This window comes from Lutra lutra, chromosome 1 (assembly GCF_902655055.1).
Source record: "Lutra lutra chromosome 1, mLutLut1.2, whole genome shotgun sequence".
Taxonomy (NCBI): Eukaryota; Metazoa; Chordata; class Mammalia; order Carnivora; family Mustelidae; genus Lutra; species Lutra lutra.
Genome location: NC_062278.1, coordinates 108180551 through 108203621, shown reverse-complemented (window position 1 = coordinate 108203621; position 23071 = coordinate 108180551). Strand labels below are relative to the sequence as shown.

The window sequence follows — 23071 nt, the reverse complement described above, 5'->3', positions numbered from 1 at the left end:
TACCCTCAGCAGTCAGCAGCCATCAGCATTGAGGCAAGATCCTCTAAAGTCAAAAGATTACAACTTGCTGAAAGCTCAGATGATGGTTAGCATGTTTTAGCATAAAGTACTTTTAAATTAAGGTATGCACTTTTTTTAGATTTAGTTATTTATTTGAGAGAGAGTGTGAGTTGGAGGGGAGCAGAGGGATGTGGAGAAGCAGACTCCCCACTGAGCAGGATGCCTGATGCAGGGCCTGATCCCAGAACCTTGGGATCATGATCTGAGCCGAAGGCAGATGCTCAACTTTCTCAAATAGCTATAGTGCTATTGCACACTCAATAGACTACAGTATAATTCAAACATAACTTTTATGTCTACTGGGAAGTCAAAAAATTCATTGACTAATTTTATTGTGATAGTTGCTTTATTGTGATGTTCTGGAACCTAACCTGTAATATCTCTGCAGTATGCCTTTACAATAATGAAAAAAATCAATAAAAAAATCTAAAAGTAAGAAATATGTCTTTTAAAATCCCTAAGCGGCGTGCCTGGTGGCTCAGTAGGTTGAGCGACCAACTTGGTTTTGGATCAGGTCATGATCACAGGCTCTGCTCAGCACAGAATCTGCTAGAGATTATCTGCTAGAGATTATCTCCCACTCCCTCTCTTTCTCCCAAACTTGCTCAAACTTGCTCTCTCTCTAAAATAAAAATAAATAAAATCTTAAAAAAAAAAAAAGTAAAATGCCTAAGAAAATTAAAACTTCCCAGACAGGACTATTGTCACATTGGACTTGAAGGTAAGAGAATAGTCTGTTATGACATCAAAATTTTATCACAGGCAGAGGGGTGCACAGGTGATATTTTGCAACTATCAGTCCTGAATAGTTAATTTGCTATCTGAAAACATGATAAAGAACCAGAGATCTCTGTAGAATGATTTATTGGGACAAGTAAACAAGCAGAGGAGGTGGGACTGCTATGGAGAAGACATAAGGGGAGCCTAGAACAGCAAGGGAAGACTGAGGGAAGTCTATAGAATGCAGATGCAAGAGGAAAATGTCTGGAGTTGGTTGAGACTGATCAGTGGGTCTGGATTGAGATGCATGGAATGCCACAGGGAACTGGTCTTCTTTGGGCTGTGACAGTTGGTAGTCAACAAGGCAAAAACCTGACTGGTCTCTGGAAGCCAGAAGCAGTTCTTGGCTGGAGCAGGAGCAGATAGACATCCTGGCTAGGTGTTCCAGAGGACAATGACTGTGACCACAGAGGTGGCCATGAAGAGCAGGTAGAGGCAGAAGAGCAGGGTGTCCATCATGTGGCTGAACTGCACCCATAGGTTGACCAAGTCCTGCTTCTTAGTCTCATCTTCCTCCTGGGCCCTTGTTGATTGAGGACACCCATTTAACTCTGCCTCTCTGGGACCTGACACGTTCCTCACCAGCTCCACAGGCTCCTTCACACCTACAGAGAAACAGAGACTCAGCTAGGACCATGAAGTTCACCTGGGATGGAAGGGGGACAGGGAAAGAGGCGGGAGGAGATAAAAGATTGTGTGGGAAGAGGAAATGTGTGCAGTGCTGAGCCCTTACCAGGCAGGTGGGCAGGGGATAGGCCCAGGCCTTTATTTCTCTTCTGGAATGCAGTGGGGCAGCATTTTCTTGGCCTGGTGCAACAGAGGAGCAGAGAATGAAGCCACCAAGGCATGGGTGGGGGCTGGGTCTTGGCAAGGTGCAGCAGGTAGGTGATGAAGATGGTCTCCAGGAGGCTGACCACCATCAGGGACAGACACAGGGCAAAGTAGACACCTGGAGGGAAGGTAGGCCTACATGTGGGCCAGAGGCACCAACTTAGGACTTCTCTTTTCCAATCATATCCTGGAGAACCTCCTTTTCCCAGGATATCTCCCTTCCCTGAGCTAGTTCAGTCAGTCTTTCCCACCCTTCTTTCCCCTATGGCTGGAGAGGACTTACTGATAAGGGGGGTGCCACTGGTGGGGAGTAAATCATTCATCATGAGCAGGAAGACATTGTAGCCCAGAAGAAGGGTTATCTTGAATGGGGCACGATTCCCACTTTCTGCTGGGAGGTAGAAGCTGATGGCATCGATGGCAATCAGAAAGCCACTGGGCAACAGAAGGTTTATGATGTAGAGTCTGGGCCTGCGCCTGATGGCCACCTTGAGAGAGGAAAGAGAGGGAAGTGGATAAGGGATTTGGAGACTTCCAGGAATAGTAGTGATTGTGTCTCTGCCTTTCTTGTAGGTCCGATATCACCCTGAGATCTTTAGGTATGCAGAATGCAGCTTCATAATTAAGTATAGAACCTGCCATGGGCGATTAAGGCCAGAGCAGTGAGCTTTAGGAAAAAGAGCATGGCTGGACAGCCAAGAGAGAAGGTTCAGGCCTTGCAGAAGTAAAACTGAAACTTGGGAGATACCCACTTGGTGGAGATTCTAGGTAAGAGTAGAAGCAAGGAAGGAAGGAAAAAGCAAGGGCTTCTGAACTTACATAGAACATGATCTGATCATATAGGCTGGTGCCCAGGGACATCTTTCGGGTGGACTTGTTGATGCCCAGGAGCTCCCACTCTCCATGGGTTTGAACGATGTCTTGGGATGTGTCTGCTATTTCCCACACTTCTTTCTCCATGCCGAGCAACATGTTCTCCACTAAAAGGGAGATCCAGATCATTTCCCAAGGATACAGTTTCCTATTGACTCAACTTCACTCTCTTTTTCCATCTTTTCATTAAACACATATTTTTGTGTATCTAATATGGCAGAAACTTTGAAAGAGCTTAGGATGGTAATCAACAAGATAGATTTTGGATCTGCCTTTATGGAAAATATTTAAACATCCATAGAGCCTTAATCTTTGCTCTACCCACACACCTTGGTCACCATTTGTTCATAATTTCTTTATATTTTATTTTTTTGTTGTTTTATTGGTTGCTCTCATTCACCCACATCTCTGAGACTCCATCACAACTTACCTGTGTAGAGGAATGAGCTGAAGGTGAGTGTGCAGTTTTGCTGGTCAAAAGGGAAGTAGAAGATATCTAGGTTACAGATGCTGGCCACCTTCATGGGTTTCTTATATCTGATGCGACCTTCATTACTTACATATGCCGTGAGGCCTTTGGGGGTCTTATCTACATCCATGCTGTAAGAGAGATGGAGTGGGATGCAGGTGTTATGGTTTTTCCTCTTACCTTTCTGGTCATTTCTCAGCCATTTAAGACCGCTTGTAGTGGGACGCCTGGGTGGCTCAGTTGGTTAAGCAGCTGCCTTCAGCTCAGGTCATGATCCCAGTGTCCTGGGATTGAGTCCCGCATCGGGCTCCTTGCTCGTCAGGGAACCTGCTTCTCCCTCTGCCTCTGCCTGCCATTCTGTCTGCCTGTGCTCGCTCTCTCTCCCTCGCTCTCTCTGACAAATAAATAAATAAAATCTTTAAAAAAAAAAAAAAAGACCGCTTGTAGTGACTCCAATGGTAGATTGTAAATTCCACTGATTCCAGAAAATGGGGCTTCCCTCTGCCTTTTCCCAGCCCTTAATACGCACAACTCAACGATGAAAATGTCTGGGAGCCACAGATTCTTGGTTGCCACACTGATCTTCGTGATGCCCTCACATTCCTCTGGGTTCCATCTGATAAATGGGTTATCCCAGACCTAGAACCCAGGTGGAAAAGAGGTGAGAGCCTTATATGAATTGAAGCTGTTTTTTCCTGTCCTTTGATTTTTCTTTAAAAAAAGTTATGAAGTATTTCCTGCACATAAAAAGTATATAAAATAATATAATAAACGTGTGTTTCTATTACTCAACTTTGTGGAATAAATATTTTGATATGTTTACTTTGGCTTTTTTTTTTCAATAAGTAAGAATTACTGATAGAATTGAAGCACTCTGCATCCATTTCTTCATAAATTTTGATCACTCTCCTTTCCCATTTCCATGAGAAATTACTAGTGTCCAGAGAAATCCTCTCCTTTCTTCAGTAAGAATGAGATTCAGAGATGAAAGATCAATAACTTAGCACCTCTGAGCTAGAATTTCCCTAGTGTGAAATAAGGAGATTAGTAGGCATCAAATGAAATAAGTCTCATCAGTGGACTTTGAAACTGTAATGTTGTTCATAGGTATTATGTATTAATATCTAGCATGGCTTCAGCTGTCTTCCAGACTGCATTCACCAGACTTTATTGCAAGGAGACCTTGAACAAGCCCTTGGGTTTTTTGAACTCAAGAGGCTTAGTGGTCTTCCACTCCTTGGCAGGTGCCAGGCACCACCCTCCCTTGTCTTTGGGATGACCTTTCCAAACTCTCTTTTCCAAGTTTGGCAATCTTCTTTGAAAACTGTTTTCTAGGATTGTCTAGTTCTGGGTGGGCTTGTCTGGTCTCAGGACACTTTCAACAGCAGCTGTAGTTTGTGGAACCACAGCCACAACAGAGAGCTCTATGCACATTAAGCAAAGACTTGTACTAGATCAGTGCTTCTCAACTCTCACTTTGCATATAAAACACCTGGGGATCCTCTTGAACTGTAGATTCTGATTCATTAGCTTGGGTGACTAACTCATCCTGATTTGCTCAGGATTTTGTTAGTTTTTGCATTGAAAATTCCACGTCCTGAGAATTACTCAGTCTTGGGCATGCTGGGATGGTTGATCATGCTGGGTGGGACCCAAAACTGTGTGCATTTCTTGGCTTCCAGGTGGTGTAATCAACCAGTGCTGCCCACCTGGGAACTACACTTTGAGAGCAAGATTAGGTGATCATTACTATTATTTTTCTCCTCTTTCCTTCCCTTCAACCATGCTTTTCTTTTCTTTTTTTTTTTTTAAGATTTTATTTATTTATTTGACAGACAGAGATCACAAGTAGGCAGAGAGGCAGGCAGAGAGAGAGGAAGGGAAGCAGGCTCCCTGCTGAGCAGAGAGCCCAATGCGGGGCTCGATCCCAGGACCCTGAGACCATGACCTGAGCCGAAGGCAGAGGCTTTAACCCACTGAGCCACCCAGGCGCCCCTCAACCATGCTTTTCAAACTGGAAACTTACTTCATTTACCTTCATTTTCCCCTCTTTTTTTTTCTAATTAATGCACTTAAGATACAAACTTTTTAATGTATTTCTTATATATTCTAATTATACTTTGGCTATATTCATAGGTTTTCATATGTAGAGCTCTTCATTTCTCGTTAGTTCAAAATTTCTATTTATTTATTTATTTATTTATTTTTAAATTTTATTTATTTATTTGACAGATAGAGATCACAAGTAGGCAGAAAGGCAGGCAGAGAGAGAGAGGAGGAAGCAGGTTCCCTGCTGAGCAGAGAGCCCGATGTGGGGCTCGATCCCAGGACACTGGGACCATGACCTGAGCCGAAGGCAGAGGCTTTAACCCACTGAGCCACCCAGGCGCCCCTCTATTTATTTATTTTATTTTCTCAAGATTTATTTATTTGAGAAAAAGAGAGAGAAAGTGAAAGAGAGTGAGAAAGATCGCACCAGTGCACATGTCGGGGGAGAGTCAGAGGGAGTGAGAGAGAGAGTCTCACGCAGGCTCTGAGCTGAGTGCAGTATCATGACCCTGAGATCACAACCTGAGCTGAAACCAAGAGCCAGACACTTAACTGACTATGCTACCCAGGTATCCCTGTTTTATTTTCTCTTTAGCCCAAAGTATTTGGAAGCTTAATTTTAAATTCCCAAGAAATAGGGTTTTCTTGGGGAGTGCTATCTTTTCCAAGTTAGTTTCATTTTTTTGTATTGTGATCAGAGATTGTGGTCTAGATAATTTCTGCTTTCTCGACTTTATTGAGATCTTTGTGGTCAAGAATATGATCAGTGTGGGACAATATTCCATTTATGTCAGAAGAGATTATGCATGTTCATTGGCACAAAGTTTGATGTTTATTAAATCTAGTTCTTTTCCTTTTTTTTTTTTTTTTTTTAAGTAGGCTCCACACCCAGCGTGGAGCTTAACATGGGGCTTGGCCTCAGGATCCTGAGATCAAGACCTGAGCCAATAACAAGAGTTGGAGGCTCAACCAACTGAGCCACTCAGGCACCCCCTAAATCAAGTATCTTAACTGTGCTGTTAAAAATCACAGTATTTTTATTCTTTTTCTACTTGATTTTTGAAAGGAGTATATTGAAGCCTCTTACCGTGATTGTAGATTTTTAAATTTATCCATCATGTGTTTCCTTCTTTCTTTTTTAAAAAAAGATTTTATTTGTTTATCTGAGAGAGAGAGAGAGAGGGAGGGAGAGAGAGCACACAAGTTGGGGGAGCAGCAGGCAGAGGGCAGGAAGCCTGATGTAGGGCTTGATCCCAGGACCCCGGGATCATGACCTGAGTCGAAGGCAGATATTTAATGAACTGAGCCACCCAGGTGCCCCCATCTTTGCTTAAAATCCTTTCTGACTATAAATGAAGGGAGAGAATAAACAGAATCGACCATACCATTTCCAGCCACAGGAACGATGACAAGAGCTGTAGTTTCTCATCCTGTCAAAAGAATTTCCTGTTTCCAGTGTGATGCTGGTAAGAAGTCTGTCCATTCCTCCCACTCCCCACTTCTATTTACCAACCCCCAAGATATGTCAAAATGGTGCTATGATCAAGGCCAACATGTAGGTCAAGGACAAAAGCTTGATTAAAACAGATGTTTTGGGCCATGAATGAGAGTTCACAGGAGGACTTCTCAACCCTGGCTGTATCTTAGAATCACTTGAGGAGCTTAAAAATACCAAAGTCTGGGTTTCATCCAATCAGAACCTCTGGGAGCAGAACCTGAATGGTGGTATGCAGCCAGTGTAGAGAATTGCTGGCTAAGAAGAAAAGAAATTCTCTTCTAGTGCTGTTAATATGTCATCCTGCTGAACCAGACATAGTTTCTTTGAGATCCTCATTGGGCAGATTCCAGATAGCAATGAGAGAGGAAGCTGAAATGTGGACAAGGGCTTGGGCTTGCCTTGCCAGGGTGGGAAAAAATTAAGGCCTAGAGGTATCAGCACTCACCACATCTAGGATGGCAGACATAGTGAAGGAGATGTTGACTAGGGTGGGGATGCTGAAGTTGGTGACTGGACGGAAGGCCTTCCTGTCGACCACTGACTCCAGAATAGTGGGATACACACCATGCTGGGCAGACCCTGAGCAGTTGTTGATGAAGGTACTGCTCCTTCCTGTAGAGGACATAGAATGTGTGAAGAGAGGGAGAGAAGTCTCATGTTGCCTATATGAGAGGGCCCTATGACAGGATCTTGGGGGTAGCCTGAGATAATAATGATAGCTAATATTTATTGAGCATTGACTATGTCCCAGGCATAGTCTAAACCCTTCAAACAAACTACCTCATTTTACCCTTCCAGGCCCCTATCAGGTAGAAATTATTTTTATCCTTATGTAATAAATGAGTCAACTGAGTTTCGGTGAGAGGAATTAAATTCCTGACATCAAATATTTAGGGGCAGAAACTGGACTTGATCTGAATCCCAATTTGTTTGGTGCTGCTGCAGCACACACCCCCAATGATGAAACAGAGATTGGGGGAGCGAGATCTCCAAGAGAGGACCAGAGGCTGGGTGCTGCCCACCAAGGCCAGGGAGGATGGGTTGGGCTAGAAGGCAAATGATGGAAGCTAATGTGGTAAGCTGAGTTAGGGCTCTGGCCTTCTTCCTAACCTTTCTGTTTCCATGCAAAGCATGCCCAAATCTATATGCAAACCAAACCCTGGGACAGTGATAGCCATTGGATAGGATTCCGTTGAGGGGTGGTGCCCAAAGAGAATGCACCTATTTCACCTTCACTGCCCCAAGTTTCCTTCCATCTCCTTATTTTGCTGCCCAGCCTTCTATCAATTTTCTAGTTCGAGGCTTTTGTGGTGTTGCCTTCCCCTCTTTTCTGACTGATAAATATTCCAATTCTCTACTGGTAGAAATTTGTTAGAGTTACAACAAGCTGGAATGAGAGAGAGGGTTGTGTGCCAAGGACATCGAGCCTTATCCATTCCCAGAGTCACAGTGCTCTCCAGGCAAATCCTTAAATCATTCTATGAGCAATGAATTTTCATTTGTCAAGCATGATCTTTGAGTGACTAGAGGACCATTTCTAATGTTTTCTACTGAGTAGACTAGGTGTACAATTTGTTCCTCTTTCTTGTACTGGCCACCTCTGGTTCAGCCCTCCCCTATTTCCCCCATCCTGAAGTTACATGACAACCTAAGGGAGAGAGATGACATTTATTGATACCTATCAAATGCTGGGCAGCCACTGTGCTACTCACTTCTCTCATTGCATCCTCACAACTCTGCAAGGTAGGTCCCATTTTACAGATGAGGAAACTGGAGCTCAGAGAAGTCAACCAATTTGCCCAAGGTTACATTAGGAATCAAGTGAGGGACCAATATTCAAACCCAGGTTCATCTTTCTCCAAATCCCATGTTCTTTCCACTCTACCATGATCACTCCTTGAAAGACAGGCATACTCCGTCTTCAGTCTCCACCTGTTACCCTCTGGCATCTTACTAACCTAGGGCACTTGGATCCTGTAGGTGGATGAGGAAGTTATGGCTAAAAGCGAGCACTTTGCTGCAATGGGGTTGGTTTCATAGCTGTAGAGAAAAAGAATCATACCTGTGTATAGAAAGATGGGTGTACATTTAGATTAAATGGAAAAGAAGACAAGCAGGGATGGTTCACGGGAAGAAAAATGGAAGTGTTCCTGTGTGGCACATCTCTGGAAGGATATTTTCTGTCTTTCAGAGATGTAATGTCTGTTCAGGCATTATTATAACAAAATTATGAAATAACAATGCCCGTTTTTTTTTTAAAGATTTTATTTATTTATTTGACAGAGAGAGATCACAAGTAGACAGAAAGGCAGGCAGAGAGAGAGAGAGGGAGAGAGGGAAGCAGGCTCCCTGCTGAGCAGAGAGCCCTATGCGGGACTTGATCCCAGGACCCTGAGATCATGACCTGAGCCGAAGGCAGCGGCTTAACCCACTGAGCCACTCAGGCGCCCCAACAATGCCCATTTTAGATCATCTCTGGGAGTTGGAGATTTGTAAGAAGTTTCTAGGTGTTTACAGAGAGTTTTCGCTTTTTTTCCCTGTTGTTGCCCCTTTCTTACCTTGAAGCAGAAGATTGAGAACAAGGAAGAAGGGGAATCTCTCTTTCTGGAACCAGCTTCCTTCCATCTTCTTTGTTTAAATTCGTCTCCGGGAGTGTACCAGCACCCAGGAATCCCTAGGAAAAAGGAGCAGAGGCCACACCTAGAGTCTAATTTTGAATGCTGATAGCGTTGGTTGACCACTGACATTTGTTACCTTCCTGGAAAGAGAGTTCTGGTTGTCTCGTTCTTGCTCATGCCGGAGGTTCTGTTTGCTGTTAAGACTTCCCCTCTTCTGTATTTCACTATAATGTTGAGTATGGTTGTGTATTAGCTGATATGTATCACACTCAGACCTTTGTGTGATCTCTCAATCTGAAGACTCATCTCTTCAATTCTGGAAAATTCTCAGCCCTTTAAAAAATAGTATATTCTCTCTACTTTTTCTCTTATTAGATATATGTTGCATCATTTCCCTTTACCTTACATGCCTTTAACCTCTCACATTTGTTTCCACTGCTGTTGTAACAAATCATAAACTTAGTTGGCTTTAAAAAACACAGATTTATTATTTTGCAGTTCTGTAGGCCAGAAGTCTGAAATGAGTCTCACTGAGATTTTGCCAGGGCTGCATTCCTTCTGGAGACTCTAGGAACAAATTCATTTCCTTATCTTTTCCAGTTTTTAGAAGCTGCCTGCTTTCCTTGGTTCATGGTCCCATTTTTCCATCTTTAAAGCCATTAACATTAACAAGTCTTTTTACACTGCCATCTCTCTTCTTCCCATGCTCTTCTCTCTCCTTTTTCACTTTTAAGAACCCCTATGATTACAATGGCCTGACCTGGATAATCCAGGATTCTCTCCCTATATCAAGGTCAGCCAATTACCCAATTTAATTCCACCTGCAACCTTAATTCACCCTTTTCCATTTGACATATTCATAGGTTCCAGACATTAGGATGTGGACATCCTTTGGGGACCATTATTCTGCCTAACATACCCTTCTTTCATATTTTCTATCCATTTGTCTATGTCCCTAGTAATTCTTTCAGATCTACTTTCCAGGTAAATTTTCTTCTCAATTATATTTAAACTATTGCCTAATCTGTCCACTGAGTTTTCAATTCAGTGATTATATTTTTTGTTTCTGTAAGTTCTATTTGGTTCTTTTAAGAAACCAATCTTTTTTTTTTAAGACTTTATTTATTTACTTGACAGAGAGAGAGATCACAAGTAGGCAGAGAGGCAGGCAGAGAGAGAGGGAGAAGCAGGCTCCCCGCTGAGCAGAGAGCCCGACTCAGGGCTCGATCCCAGGACCCTGAGATCATGAGGGCAGAGGCTCAACCCACTGAGCCACTGAGCCACCTAGGCACCCCCAAACCAATCTTTTTGGTTCTTTTCTTTCTTCCTTCTTCCTTCCCTTCCTCCATTCTTTCCTTCCCTCCTTCCTTCTTTTCTTCCTTCCTTTCTTCCTCCCTCCCTCCCTCCCTCCTTCCCTCCCTTCCTTCCTCCCCCGCTTTCTTTCCTTGTTTCTTGTACTGTTCTTTCATTTTGGTTTCTAATATTTCTTTAATCTTTTATTATTTGGAACTGTTAAAGCAAAACCAAAATGGAGACCACAGTTTGAATATATTCCTAGACCAAACACTCATAATAATGCAACCAAAACTTAAAACTATCATGATTTCCCTAAATTCTTACTCTGACCTTAAACAAAAGTTAAGATTTCTTCATGTCAACATGACCTTAAAGCTTCCTAGCTATGGGGCATCTGGCTGGCTCAGTTTGGTGGAGTATGCCCCAATTCTCAATCTTAGAGTGGTGAGTTTAAGCCCCACACTGGGCGTAGAGCTTACTTAAGGGGAAAAAAAAAACCCCAAAACCCAAAAAACCTTCCTAGCTAATCAGCTACAGAGTAAGCCTGTGGTGAGAAAGAGTGTAAGGTTCTAGTAACCAATCACAGTAGAAAATGCACTCCCGCATTTCATGCCTTATAAACTGAGCTGTAACTGCTGAGATTTGAGTTTCTTAACTACTTTGGTTCAGAAGTCTCCCTATTCTCCAACAGTTTGTTCCTTGCTCAATAAAATATCCATATTAAGTAGAACTTTCTGAATTTTCTTTAGGTAGAGCGTATTTGTTTTACATTTCCTTTCTGATTGTTTTATTATATCTAGTTCTTGGTATGCTAACTATTTTGCTAGCTTTGTCTTATGTGGTTTGTTTCCTCATGATTTGTGACTTTTGACTGTACATTCATCTTCAGTAGGAGGTTATTTCAGTGGGAGTTTCATGTGCTTGGGTTGTGAAGTTTCCCTACAAAGAAAATTGTCATTTGCCTGTGACATAGCCTTTGGATTTTTACCAGGTCCAGTCATTTCTTGTGTGTGTGTGTGTGTGTGTGTGTGTGTGTTAAGAATATCCCACATCATATGAGTAGTGCAAATTTAGACTCCATACTGATATGTGACACAGGCTTGGTGTCTCAATTCCTTGCATATGACCTTTCTTCTGTACCGCTGGCCTCAAGTCTTTGGCTACCTTTTTTAGTCTGAGATGGAGGAGGGGATGGCCAACTCAGAGACATGTCAGTGTGCAGTCTACTTGCTAATGATGTCAGAAGATAAGCGATGAAAACCTCATTTGGGAAAAAAAAAGGTGAGAATCTGTATCTTTAGGTAATTTTGAGGTCATTTATTATAAACTAACTTTCTTTCTTTCTTCCTTCCTTCCTTCCTTCCTTCCTTCCTTCCTTCCTTCCTTCCTTCCTTTCTTTCTTTCTTTCTTCCTTTCCTTCTTTCTTTCTTTTGCCAGAGAGTGAGATAGAGAGAGAGTGCACAAGCAGGGGGAGCTTCAGGCAGAAGGAGAAGTAGGCTCCCTGCTGAGCAAGAGCCTGTCCTGGGATCATGCCAAAAGCAGACACTTAACCGACTGAGCCACCTGGCGTCCCCATTTATTATAAACTTTAAACCAAGGTGGATTTTTTCCCCCTATGTAGCTTTGATCAGTGGTCATCCGAACATGTGAGTTTTTTTAAATTTAAATTCAATTAGTCAACCTATAGTACACCATTAGTTTTTGGTGTAATGTTCAATGATTCATTAGTTGCGAATAACATATTAACATTTCCAGTGACACCATCCCATTATTTCTTGTGCTATCCTATTTTATGTTTGAACAAAACATAACTTAACAAAACAAAACAAAACTTACTGGAAAGTTTTTTAAAAGTCCAAATTTGGATTCTTGTAGCTTTCACCACTTGTGTAATTTCAGCCCAGTAGAGAATAAAGAATAAGTTATTTCTTTTTTAAAAAATTTTCTTTATTTTTTATTAACATATAATGTATTATTTGCCCTAGGGGTACAGGTCTGTGAATTGTCAGGGTTCCACACTTCACAGCACTCACCATAGCACATACCCTCCCCAATGTCCATAACCCAGCTACCCTCTCCATACACCCCCTCTTCCCAACAACCCTCAGTTTGTTTTGTGAGATTAAGAGTCTCTCATGGTTTGTCTCCCTCAGATCCCATCTTGTTTCATTTTTTCCTTCCCTACCCCCCAAAGTCCCCAAATTGCCTCTCAAATTCTTCATATCAGGGAGATCATATGATAATTGTCTTTCTCTGATTGACTTATTTTGCTCAGCATAACACCCTCTAGTTCCATCCATGTTGCTGCAAAAGGCAAAATTTCATTTCTTTTGATGGCTGCATAGTAGAGTAAGTTATTTCTATCTTCTGATAGAATTTTGAAATATTTTTGAACTTTGAAATATTTCAAGACAATTATCATGTGTAATGGGTAATGTAATGTAATGGGTAAAGCCTATGAAATTTTCAGTCCTCACTGTATCCTTTCGACACACATTCATCTACATCCTTGCAGCTCCAGAAATCAGTTTCCTCTGTAACCCTTCTGCTATTATAGACGTGGGGGAGGGAAAATGTTTCTCCTGTAAGAATATGACTTATGGAAAATCTCTGATGCAGTAGAAGGGGATGAAATCCTTCTTCTTCTGGTATGATAGAATATGGGACAAAGGAGAGAAGGGAGTAAGTGATAACATTCACATGTGATATCTCACACACACACACACACACACACACACACAGACATTGATTTTCTGCTGAAATCTGTGTGTGTGCGTGCATATGTGCATGGTTGGGAGGAGGCTAAGTAGGTTGAGAGAAATGGGGAAAAAAAGGTGCCAAAAAAGCAGCGGAGGCTTATGCCCCATCACTCATTTGGGATCCAGGAAAGAAACTGCTATTCCCTGTAGCCCCAGACTGGTATGTGGAAGCTGCAGAGTACAGAGTGGTTAGGCAGAGAGAGGGCCTGGGTTAGCACTCCTGCCTCTCTTCTGGTCCCTGTGAAATATGAAGGGAACCAGAAATTCCTCAGACAGATGAAACACCTCTGCTTTGGGGTGGACTGTCAAGGCCAGATGGAGGCCCTGTGTGCAGCTTAGAGGGGTCTACAGCCACAGCGATTGTGGAGGTGGAAACAAGCCAGTGAAGGAAAACTCTATCAGAGCCAAGACACTAACAAAGAACTTGCCAGTGACAAACTGTAAGCAGCAGGTGCCATCAGAGCAGCCAGCAACCAAGAGACAAGGGATGTCACCATGGAGACAAGAGAGGACTCACAGTACCTACACAGGCTGATTGGAGACCCCTTTTCTCCCACTGCCATGAGGTCACAACAGCCCCCGAGTCTACTACTTTGAGAATCTAATGAAAGCTAAAAGACCTTTTGTCCAGCAAGAAAAATGTTCACATGCACTAAATTTTGCATACAATTTCAGGGTTCATAAGCTTTAACTTAATACCCTTTTCTCAGAATCAGTTAAAGAAGCATATAAAAGAGAAGAGGGGCTTACTTTGGTATACTTACTGGTTTTAGTGAAATAGTGATCACTATATTGTGCTCTATAAGTCATCTGTTTAGGATTCCACTTAAGAGTTCTGCTGAAGATTGAGGTCAAACTTTACTGACCTAATGTTTTTGGAATTTACCTCTCCCCCCCAAATTTTAGAAATAAGGAAAATGTTTGTGCATTCATCAGATACTCCTTTCCTCCATGATCCGTGACTATTACTAACTCTGGTTCTGAAATTACATCTGCAGACTCTTTTGTTAACCTTTGATGAAAATCATTCAGGCTTAGAGATGTAAAATCTCTTAAATTAGTTGGGTGTCTTTTTCCTCTTTACTTATATTTGTTGGTATTCAATTCTTTTGGTCATTTTTGTTTATCTCCACTCAGCTTAATTAGTCTGCCTAATGGAAAAGACAAAAATCTCTTCCCCTTCCAACAGACACGTGAAAAAGTGCTCCACATCACTCCGCATCAGGGAAATACAAATCAAAACCACAATGAGATACCTCACACCAGTCAGAATGGCTAAAATTAACAAGTCAGGAAACAACAGATAATGGCGAGGATGCGGAGAAAGGGGAACCCTCCTACACTGTTGGTGGGAATGCAAGCTGGTGCAGCCACTCTGGAAAACAGCATGGAGGTTCCTCAAAAAGTTGAAAACAGAGCTACCCTATGACCCAGCAATTGCACTACTGGGTATTTAGTATTTACCCTAAAGACACAAATGTAGTGATCCAAAGGGGCACGTGCACCCGAATGTTTATAGCAGCACTGTCCACAATAGCCAAACTATGGAAAGAACCTAGATGTCCATCAACAGATGAATGGATAAAGAAGAGGTGGTATATATGTATATGTATATATATATATATATATATATACATATATGTATATATATATATATAAATACTATGCAGTCATCAAAAGAAATGAAACCTTGCCATTTGCAATGATGTGGATGGAACTAGAGGGTTTTACGCTGAGTGAAATAAGTCAGAGAAAGACAATTATCTTATGATCTCCCTGATATGAGGAATTTGAGAGGCAGGTGGTGGGGGTTGGGGGTAGGGAAGGAAAAAATGAGACAAGATGGGATCCGGAGGGAGACAAACCATAAGAGACTCTTAATCTCACAAAACAAACTGGGGGTTACTGGGGGGAGGGGGCGTATGGAGACGGTGGTTGGGTTATGGACATTGGGGAGGGTATGTGCTATGGTGAGTGCTGTGAAGTGTGTAAACCTGGTGATTCACAGACCTGTACCCCTGGGGCAAATGATACATTATATGTTAATAAAAATAATTAATAAAATAAAATAAAATCTCTTCCCCAAGGATGACTCTTGCTCATGTATGTATTCTATTCTGAATATATCAAGACATTATGGCGGGAAGAGTATTGACCTTGGAATCAGAAAACATAGATTCAAATCCTGGCTCCATTACATACTAACTGTTTAATTCTGGGGAAAGCTCTTAAATTCTGAGTATTTGATCTCATCTCCAAACGGGGATAATAATACCCCCTTTATAGGTTTTTGGATGGTGATTAAAGAGATGGCGTTTGAAAAGTTAGTTCAGTGCTAGGCATTTCATAGGCACTGAGTAAATATTCTCCTTCCTCATTTCAGCATTATTCTCAAGCACTCACTTATTCTGGCCATTAACCTCCCTTTACTTTTCTTACAAGTTCATGCTACCCTTTTGTTTTTTTTCTTGTTTCTGAGTCCCTTCTCCTCTTGTTTGCATAAATCCACCGGAGTATTTTCTCTGTACTGGGGGCACAGTGCACAGAGTCCAAGAGATTCCTACTAGCCTATTAAATGGTTGAGATTTCGGGGGTGCCTGGGTAGCTCAGTCAGTTAAGTTCTCAGTCAGAACTCACTCTGCCTTCAGCCCAGGTCATGATCCCCAGGTCCTTGGGATCCAGCCCCAGGTTAGGCTCCCTGCTCAGTGGGGAGTCTGCTTCTCCCTCTGCCTCTCCTCACCTCCAGCTTGTGCTTTCTCTCTCTCTCTCTCTCTCTCTCACATAAATAAACAAAATATTTTTTAAAATAAAATAAATGGTTGAGATTTGGGAAAAAGTTATTGGCTCCAAATATAAAAAGAAAATTGAAAAATCAAAATTAATAAATATTTAATTAAATATCAAATAACCTGAACATCATCAGGTAGCCTATTCAACTCTTACATTGTTATAAATAGCCCCACAAATCTTTATCCACAATTCTGGAATCCAGAAAGTTCTGATAATAAAATTTTTTTTTGGTCAGTTTAGGGTGAACTGATTTGGCAACACAACTAACCTGAACAAACATGTAGCTGTTTATGATCTGTATTTATTCCTCTTAGTGTGACTATTCATACATTTTTTTTTCTGCAGAAATAGAACTGTGTTTGATTATGAATACTGTCCCAAGCCCCCATGGAAGCATTATGTAGTATGTGGTATATGCAATCTATTATTTTAAATCTGAAAAGTTCTGAATTCTGACAGCCTATCTACCCAAGGGAATTAGATCAAGAGGTTCATTCTTGAGTAAATAATATGTGAGATAGGAGTAAGTTTTCATATGTTTACTATAAAGTGTGTGTGTATGTGTGTGTGTGTGATTCCAACATTAAGTGAGATGCTATAAGTCTCTCTCAGTGGGTGGGAGGGAGAGCAAGAGAGTGAGTAGGAGCATGTGCAAGGATGGACAGTACCCTTAAGAAAACCACACTTAAAAAAAAAGATTTTATTTATTTATCTGAGAGAGAGAGAGCGAGAGAGACCATGAGTGAAGGTGGGTGGGTGGTTCCCTCAGCAGGGAGCCAGACATGCAAGTTGGATCTCGGGACCCTGAGATCATGACCTGAGCTGAAGGCAGCCCCTTAACCGACTGAACCACACAGGTGCCCCCAGAATATTCTTTTTTTTTCCCCAGAATATTCTTAATAATAATACCTACCGCTCTAGGTTATCATGATGATTAAATAAGATAAGCTTATGAAGCATTTAGCACAATTCCTGGCACAAGGTAAGCAGTAAATTATGATTAGCTATAGAAAGAAGTTTGTGCTTCAGTGGAAAACTACATTACCTATAGCACACCCTTCAGGGCTCTCTGATTCTAGCCATGCTTCTTGTCTTTCAGTGATTTTGCGACTCTTGAAAGTTGTTAAGTAGCTGATAGATAGGTGAACTTTGTCCTGTTAGAGATGCAATTAACTTCCTCCCTGTGGAAAAATCAATTTTGTCTCTATTTGCTATTCATCTCAACATTCCTTTATTCCATATAAATATGTGTTCTTTTGACTTTTCCTTTGAACTAGTTATTACATCTGCTTCGTTCTTCGTATCATATGAGGAAAATCAAAATCTTAACACATATTCATTTTTATAACCGTGAGATTCATGATTTTGTATATTTCTGAAATTATCTTTTAACAGTTTTGGAAGTTCCAAGATGCCCGATGGATTCACCTGACAGAACCAGGTAACATTCATCAATCTCACCGGTGGTGTAAACCTGCGCACATCTTTTTTTGGCTCCCAGAGGTGAATGCAAAGAGGCAGTAAGACTTTGGTGACTCTCTGTTTTTCCAAATTTTAATTTTGTTTTCTACTCATTTTGTTTTCAATTTGTTTTATCTGATAAATTATTCCTTACTGGAAATTTGGCTTAATGGTCTGACAATTTGATGATTTCTGTAGATGGGTTAATGGGGAGGAGACATCCTGTTGGATGAAAAGTGTCAGACTGGTTTACTTATCTTTTCTGTTTATATGTTTGTTTATTTTGAGTTCTGATCAATTTTCAATGAATTTATATCCACTGTGGACAGAACAAGTCTTTTATATGGACCATGGATTTTTGTAATTTTGTGTCTACTCTTAACCTATGGCTGAGATTTTAAAATATAAGCTCAAAGTTCTATTTGCTCTTATTTGTCTGTCATTATGTCTATAGTTCAGAAAGGTTTTTACCTCTCATTGTATGAAAGTGAAATATTTTCTATCTCCAGATGACATTACTAAATTTGATTATAAGGCCTCTGTAAGGATCTCTGTTCTGATTGGCTTGTAGAAATAAGAACAGATATAAACCGAATATTCCTCATTTCAGAAAATAAGGAAGTATGTCAGCTTGAAGATGATTGGTAAGGGGCTTAGGTAACGTAAAGCTTTGGACTGACACTAAATTGAGTTAATGGATATTTATTGGATGTTCAGACCATTTCTAATCTGAAACACTCATTGCTAAACATCATTTTAAGTGTATATATTTTTGCTTCTTGGTTTTTGTTTTGTAATGACAGCTGACATGTATTGAGTGCATAGTTCTATAACATTTATGAGAATTACTTCATTCAATCCTCAAAACAACCTTCTGAAACTGGAACTATTAGTCTTCTACTTTTTAACTTGCCCAAGGTCACCTAGTTAGTAAGAAGCAGAGTTGGAAGGTGAACCCTGACTCTAGAGAATGCGATCTTAAACATAAAGCTGAATTTTCTTTGTTTGGGCAGTCCTACCACTGGCTAGGCTCTTGGAACCCCTTTGTAAGTTTCTCCCCTCATTTGTTAAGGTAGGCCATATATTTGTTTTTGTTTGTTTGTTTGTTTTTATTGAGGAATAACTGACATATGACACTGTATTAGTTTCAGGTATACAAAATAATGATTTGCTATTTGATATACTGCAAAATGATCACCACCATAAGTCTAGTTAACATGTTACCATATACAGTTACAAATTTTTTTTCTTGTGATGAGAACTTTAAAAATCTATCCTCCGAGCAACTTTCAAATAAGCAATACAGCATTACTAACTGTAGTGACCATGCTGTACATTACATCCCCATGACTTATTTATTTTATAACTGGAAGTTTTTGCCTTTTGACCCCCTTCACGCATTTCACACTCCCTTGCTTCTTATTTTATATGCTATGAAGGCAATATAAGCGTGTTCATTTTTTCCACTTCGGAAAGTTACAAAGTCAATGATGCGTATGGCTATAGAATGCTGGGTTGTGAGCTGTGCTAATCTGATAAAATGCTGAGGTGGGACATTGCAGAATCATGCCCTCCCCTTCTCACAGTGTGAGAAAGAAATAAGAAGCAGCCTCTGATGTCCAGAAGTGATCTAACACTCACAGGCCATCTGTTCATTTTAAACCATCTTACGGAATACCAACCTCAGACATGATTATCCCGAGACCAAGATAGAACAGACAAAACAAGGCTGCTTCATACTTTTGTCTACTCACATACAAGATACCTATATAAAACCACAAAATGCCAAATATCCCCTCTCTTGCTAAACGAATGGCTATTATTTCTTATGCAATCATTCCTTTGATTTCTGACAGTATTCAATTTTGAACAGATCCTTGCTTCTTTATACTCTCCCCAAACCACCCAAGGGAAGACCAAATCCTGTAACAGTTTCTTTGTAATTATGTTTCATTGAGAGAATCCCATGGTTACCTATGATTTTTGTTCTTCCTTGTTGCAATGAGTAGTAAAGCCGGCTTGTTTAACTGCATGTATGTTTCTGCTGGTCTTTGGCAGAAGGGTCTTGACAAATGGAGTGGTCATTTCCCCCACATTCTTGGCACTGCCATATCCTCAACTACTACTTTCTTCTTTGTTGGTCTAGAGAAAGTCCAAACAATTGAGCATCAAAACAAATATTGATAATAGTGGATTTAACTCTTCGAAAGACATAAGGACCCATGAATATGTTCTGATATAAATGAGTAAAATAAAAGGGAAAAGTCTACTTTACATTAGAGTGCCAATGAATAAGCATTAAAGAATTGATGGAACTAGAAAAGAATGATTTTGTAAAGATCCTTAAGTATGTAATTCATACAAGAATCATTCTGATGAGGAACGGGATAATTACACATTCTCAAAGCATCTTTCTGCAGAACGCTTATTAATTACCTATTAATTAATAAGCATGCCACACTTGCTCATTATCTTTAACTACTAATTAACTACTAATTTAATTAACTACTAATCAACTAATTCATTTAACTACTAGTTAACATTTATATCATCAGTAAAGGGACAAATTGGCATCGTGTACTTCCTTGACATGCAGAGAAGAACCCAGCATCACTTCTGGGGTATTTCTGCAAAAAATGCATAAATTATAAGTAAATGTTAGACAAATACACGTTGAGGGACAATCCTCAAAAAATAACTGGCAGTACTCTTCACAAATGTCAAGATCACAGAAGAGAAGGAGATTGAGAAACTGATCCAGATTGAAGGAGACTGAAGCTAAATGCAGTGTATTTCTGGGCTTAATCCTGCACCTATAAAAGACATTATTGGGACAAAGACAAAATTTGAATAGGGCTTATAGATTAGATGGTAATCTTGGATTGATGTTAATTTTCTGATGTTGATGGTTGTACTGTGATTGTATAGTAGAGTGTCCTCGTTTTTAGGAAATATGCACTGAAATATTCAGGGTTAATGTGTCATTAATTCTGCAACTGTTTCTCAGTGATTTAGAAGTATACACAACTGAGGAATCCCAGTGAAGGGTACACAGGAGATCTTTAATTTTAATTTAATTTAATTTTAAATTAAATTACATTTTAATTTAATTTAATTTAACCACATTTTTAATTTGAGGTTTTATTTATTTATATGTTAATAATAAAAAATAATAAATAATTTAAAATATTATTATTTGAGGTATTATTTTTATTTGAATTTAACCTCATTTTTTTTAAGAGGAAGAAAGGGAGAAAAAGCAAAAATAAGTCTAAAGTTTCTGCATGTGTCCTCTTTCCTTTAAGCCAGAACTGAGTCATGGGGTATTGGCCTCCAGGAGAGGGCAGCAGATCTCTTGGTTAAGTGGTTGGAGACCTTGGTCACAATTTCAGTTATTATTTCTTTTTAATACTAGCAGCTGGTCACATTTTTACTTGTTAAATTTGTATCTAGCCTCTTCTGGGCTTCAACTGGGTATTCATATCACTGATCTATGTAGTTTAATTAATATACAGATGTTTAGGATTTACTTGAGACTTACTGAATCTCTTGACATTCTTGATATGTTCTTGGTGTATTCTTACAAAAATCTTGGTATATATATATATGATATATAAAGTCAGGATTATTATATGTTATGTCTCAATATTTTTTCTTTTTTCTTTTTAAAGATTTTATTTATTTGACAGAGAGAGAGAGAGCGAGCGAGCACACAAGGAGGGGGAGTGGCAGGTAGAGAGAAACAGGCTGCCAGCTGAGCCGGGAATCCTGATACAGGACTCGATCCCAGGACCCCAGGATCATGACCTGAGCCAAAGACAAACACTTAATCTATTGAGTCACGCAGATGCCCTTAGATTGACTTTATTATCTTGTTTTGCCTGCCAGAGAAACAACCCAATTTCCTTATCATTTTGCATAATTCTTGTAATGAATCCTTATCTGTGCTTTCATTTTTTAAAGTTATCAGTAATAAGCTAGTAGACTAACTACAACCATTTAAAATTTTTTGTCATATACAAGGGAGCCTGCGTGGCTAAGTTGGTTAAGTGTACAACTCTTTTTTTTTTTAAGATTTTATTTATTTATTTGACAGAGAGAGAGAGAGATCACATGTAGGCAGAGAGGCAGGCAGAGAGAGAGGGGGAAGCAGGCTCTCTGCTGAGCAGAGTCCGATGTGGGGCTCGATCCCAGGACCCTGAGATCATGACCTGAGCTGGAGGCAGAGGCTTAACCCACTGAGCCATCCAGGCGCCCCAAGTGTACAACTCTTGATCTCAGCTCAGGTCTTCACCTCAGGGTCAAGAGTTTGAGCTCCATGTTGGGCTCCGCGCTGGGTATGGAGCCTACTTTAAAAAAAATGGCTAAGATGGTAGATTTGGGGCACCTGGGTGGCTCAGTTGGTTAGTTTCTGACTCTTGATTTCAGCTTAGGTCATGATCTCAAGGTGGGATCAAGCCCTGTGGCAGGCCCTGTGCTGGATGTGGAGCCTGCTTAAGATTCTCTCCCTCTCCCTCTCTAAAAAAATTTTCGTTTGTCATATACAGATAGTTTTTTATTTTATGCTTCCCTGAAAGCTTTTCAATCAATTATAAGCCAGAATACTTCATTTTCCACGAAGGAATGTTCCAGAATTCTGTGGAAAAGGACTATACCAGATGCTTTAGGATACAGGTTTCTGATGACATTGCTTAAACAATTTTGAGACCATACTGGTGGACTGAGCCAGGATTTCTAGAACTGTAGAGAAGCCAATGGGTTCATAAGACTGCTAGCCCAAGATCCACTGAAACAAGAATTAATTACATAGGACTGATGAATTGATGAAGGGTGATTACTGTTTTTGCTTAAACTATTACTTATATTTTCATAATGTCTATTTTCTGGATATTTAAGGAAGCCCCTTTTCTTTCCTCTTAAGCTGTCTATAACTCATAACAATTTAATAATTATAACTCTGCTTTTTTTCATACTCTGCTTTTGTACACTGAAATAAAACATTTATGATAGCTTGTTCTCGTTGCCTGAGCCCTCTAAAATTTAGAAACTTTTATTGAATATTCTTAATTTCATCACAATATAACTATCATATTTTCATGAAAATATAGTTATTGGCATAGATTCAGGAAGAATCTGTCCTTTTTACCAGGACATAATTGGAAACACTGGGCATGCAACCAAGGCCTTGCCTGGAGTGTTATATTTGAGAACGATGCTCCTTTAATCAGATACGGCCAGACATATCTAAGGAACTAGGATGACTTTATGCAGCCAATGCTTACAAACCCTTCCAGGAAAATTGGTTAGTATCTGACTTAGAAGGTTCTCAGCTTCTGGATGGGTAAGGTCACTTTCTTGTTAGACCCAGGAATCTTAGGATATTTGGGGAACTTCAAGAAGAGACAAATTCACCGAATGGCTACCACAGCTGAATTCTGGTGTTGAGTTCTTGGTGCAACTATCTAACCTCAGAGGCTTTTAAAAGTAAGTTTGAGATTTTTTGAGAAGCCTTTCAGCAAAGCAAGTTTAAGAAGACCGAAGTGGCAAATTATCACTCTTGTTGCACCAATGTAAATAGTGAAGTTAG

At 40.3% G+C, this 23071-nt stretch overlaps 1 protein-coding gene across 1 annotated transcript; it reads right to left on the bottom strand.

Annotated features, from left to right (window-relative positions):
• Positions 1-921: 921 nt before the first annotated feature.
• On the bottom strand, positions 922-9333 carry LOC125101118 (5-hydroxytryptamine receptor 3E-like). The gene is made up of 10 exons (XM_047731773.1): positions 9315-9333; positions 9119-9234; positions 7006-7172; positions 6448-6492; positions 3543-3652; positions 2975-3144; positions 2491-2651; positions 1955-2159; positions 1574-1789; positions 922-1445 (listed from the first exon to the last, which is right to left on the bottom strand). Exons 2-10 carry the CDS (start codon positions 9183-9185, stop codon positions 1216-1218), a joined length of 1371 nt encoding a protein of 456 aa, XP_047587729.1. The 5' UTR covers positions 9186-9234; positions 9315-9333; the 3' UTR covers positions 922-1215.
• Between the last annotated feature and the right edge of the window lie 13738 nt (positions 9334-23071).

Bases quoted from the DNA above. Each gene is read 5' to 3' on its own strand.
- LOC125101118 (XM_047731773.1), bottom strand. From the start codon at position 9,185: ATGGAAGGAAGCTGGTTCCAGAAAGAGAGATTCCCCTTCTTCCTTGTT. The intron at 3,653-6,447 runs GTATGGTCGATT...CCTGGGTTCTAG, and splicing joins CGTTCCTGTGGCTGGAAATG to GTCTGGGATAACCCATTTAT. The intron at 2,652-2,974 runs GTAAGTTGTGAT...TCTCCCTTTTAG, and splicing joins CAGCTCATTCCTCTACACAG to TGGAGAACATGTTGCTCGGC.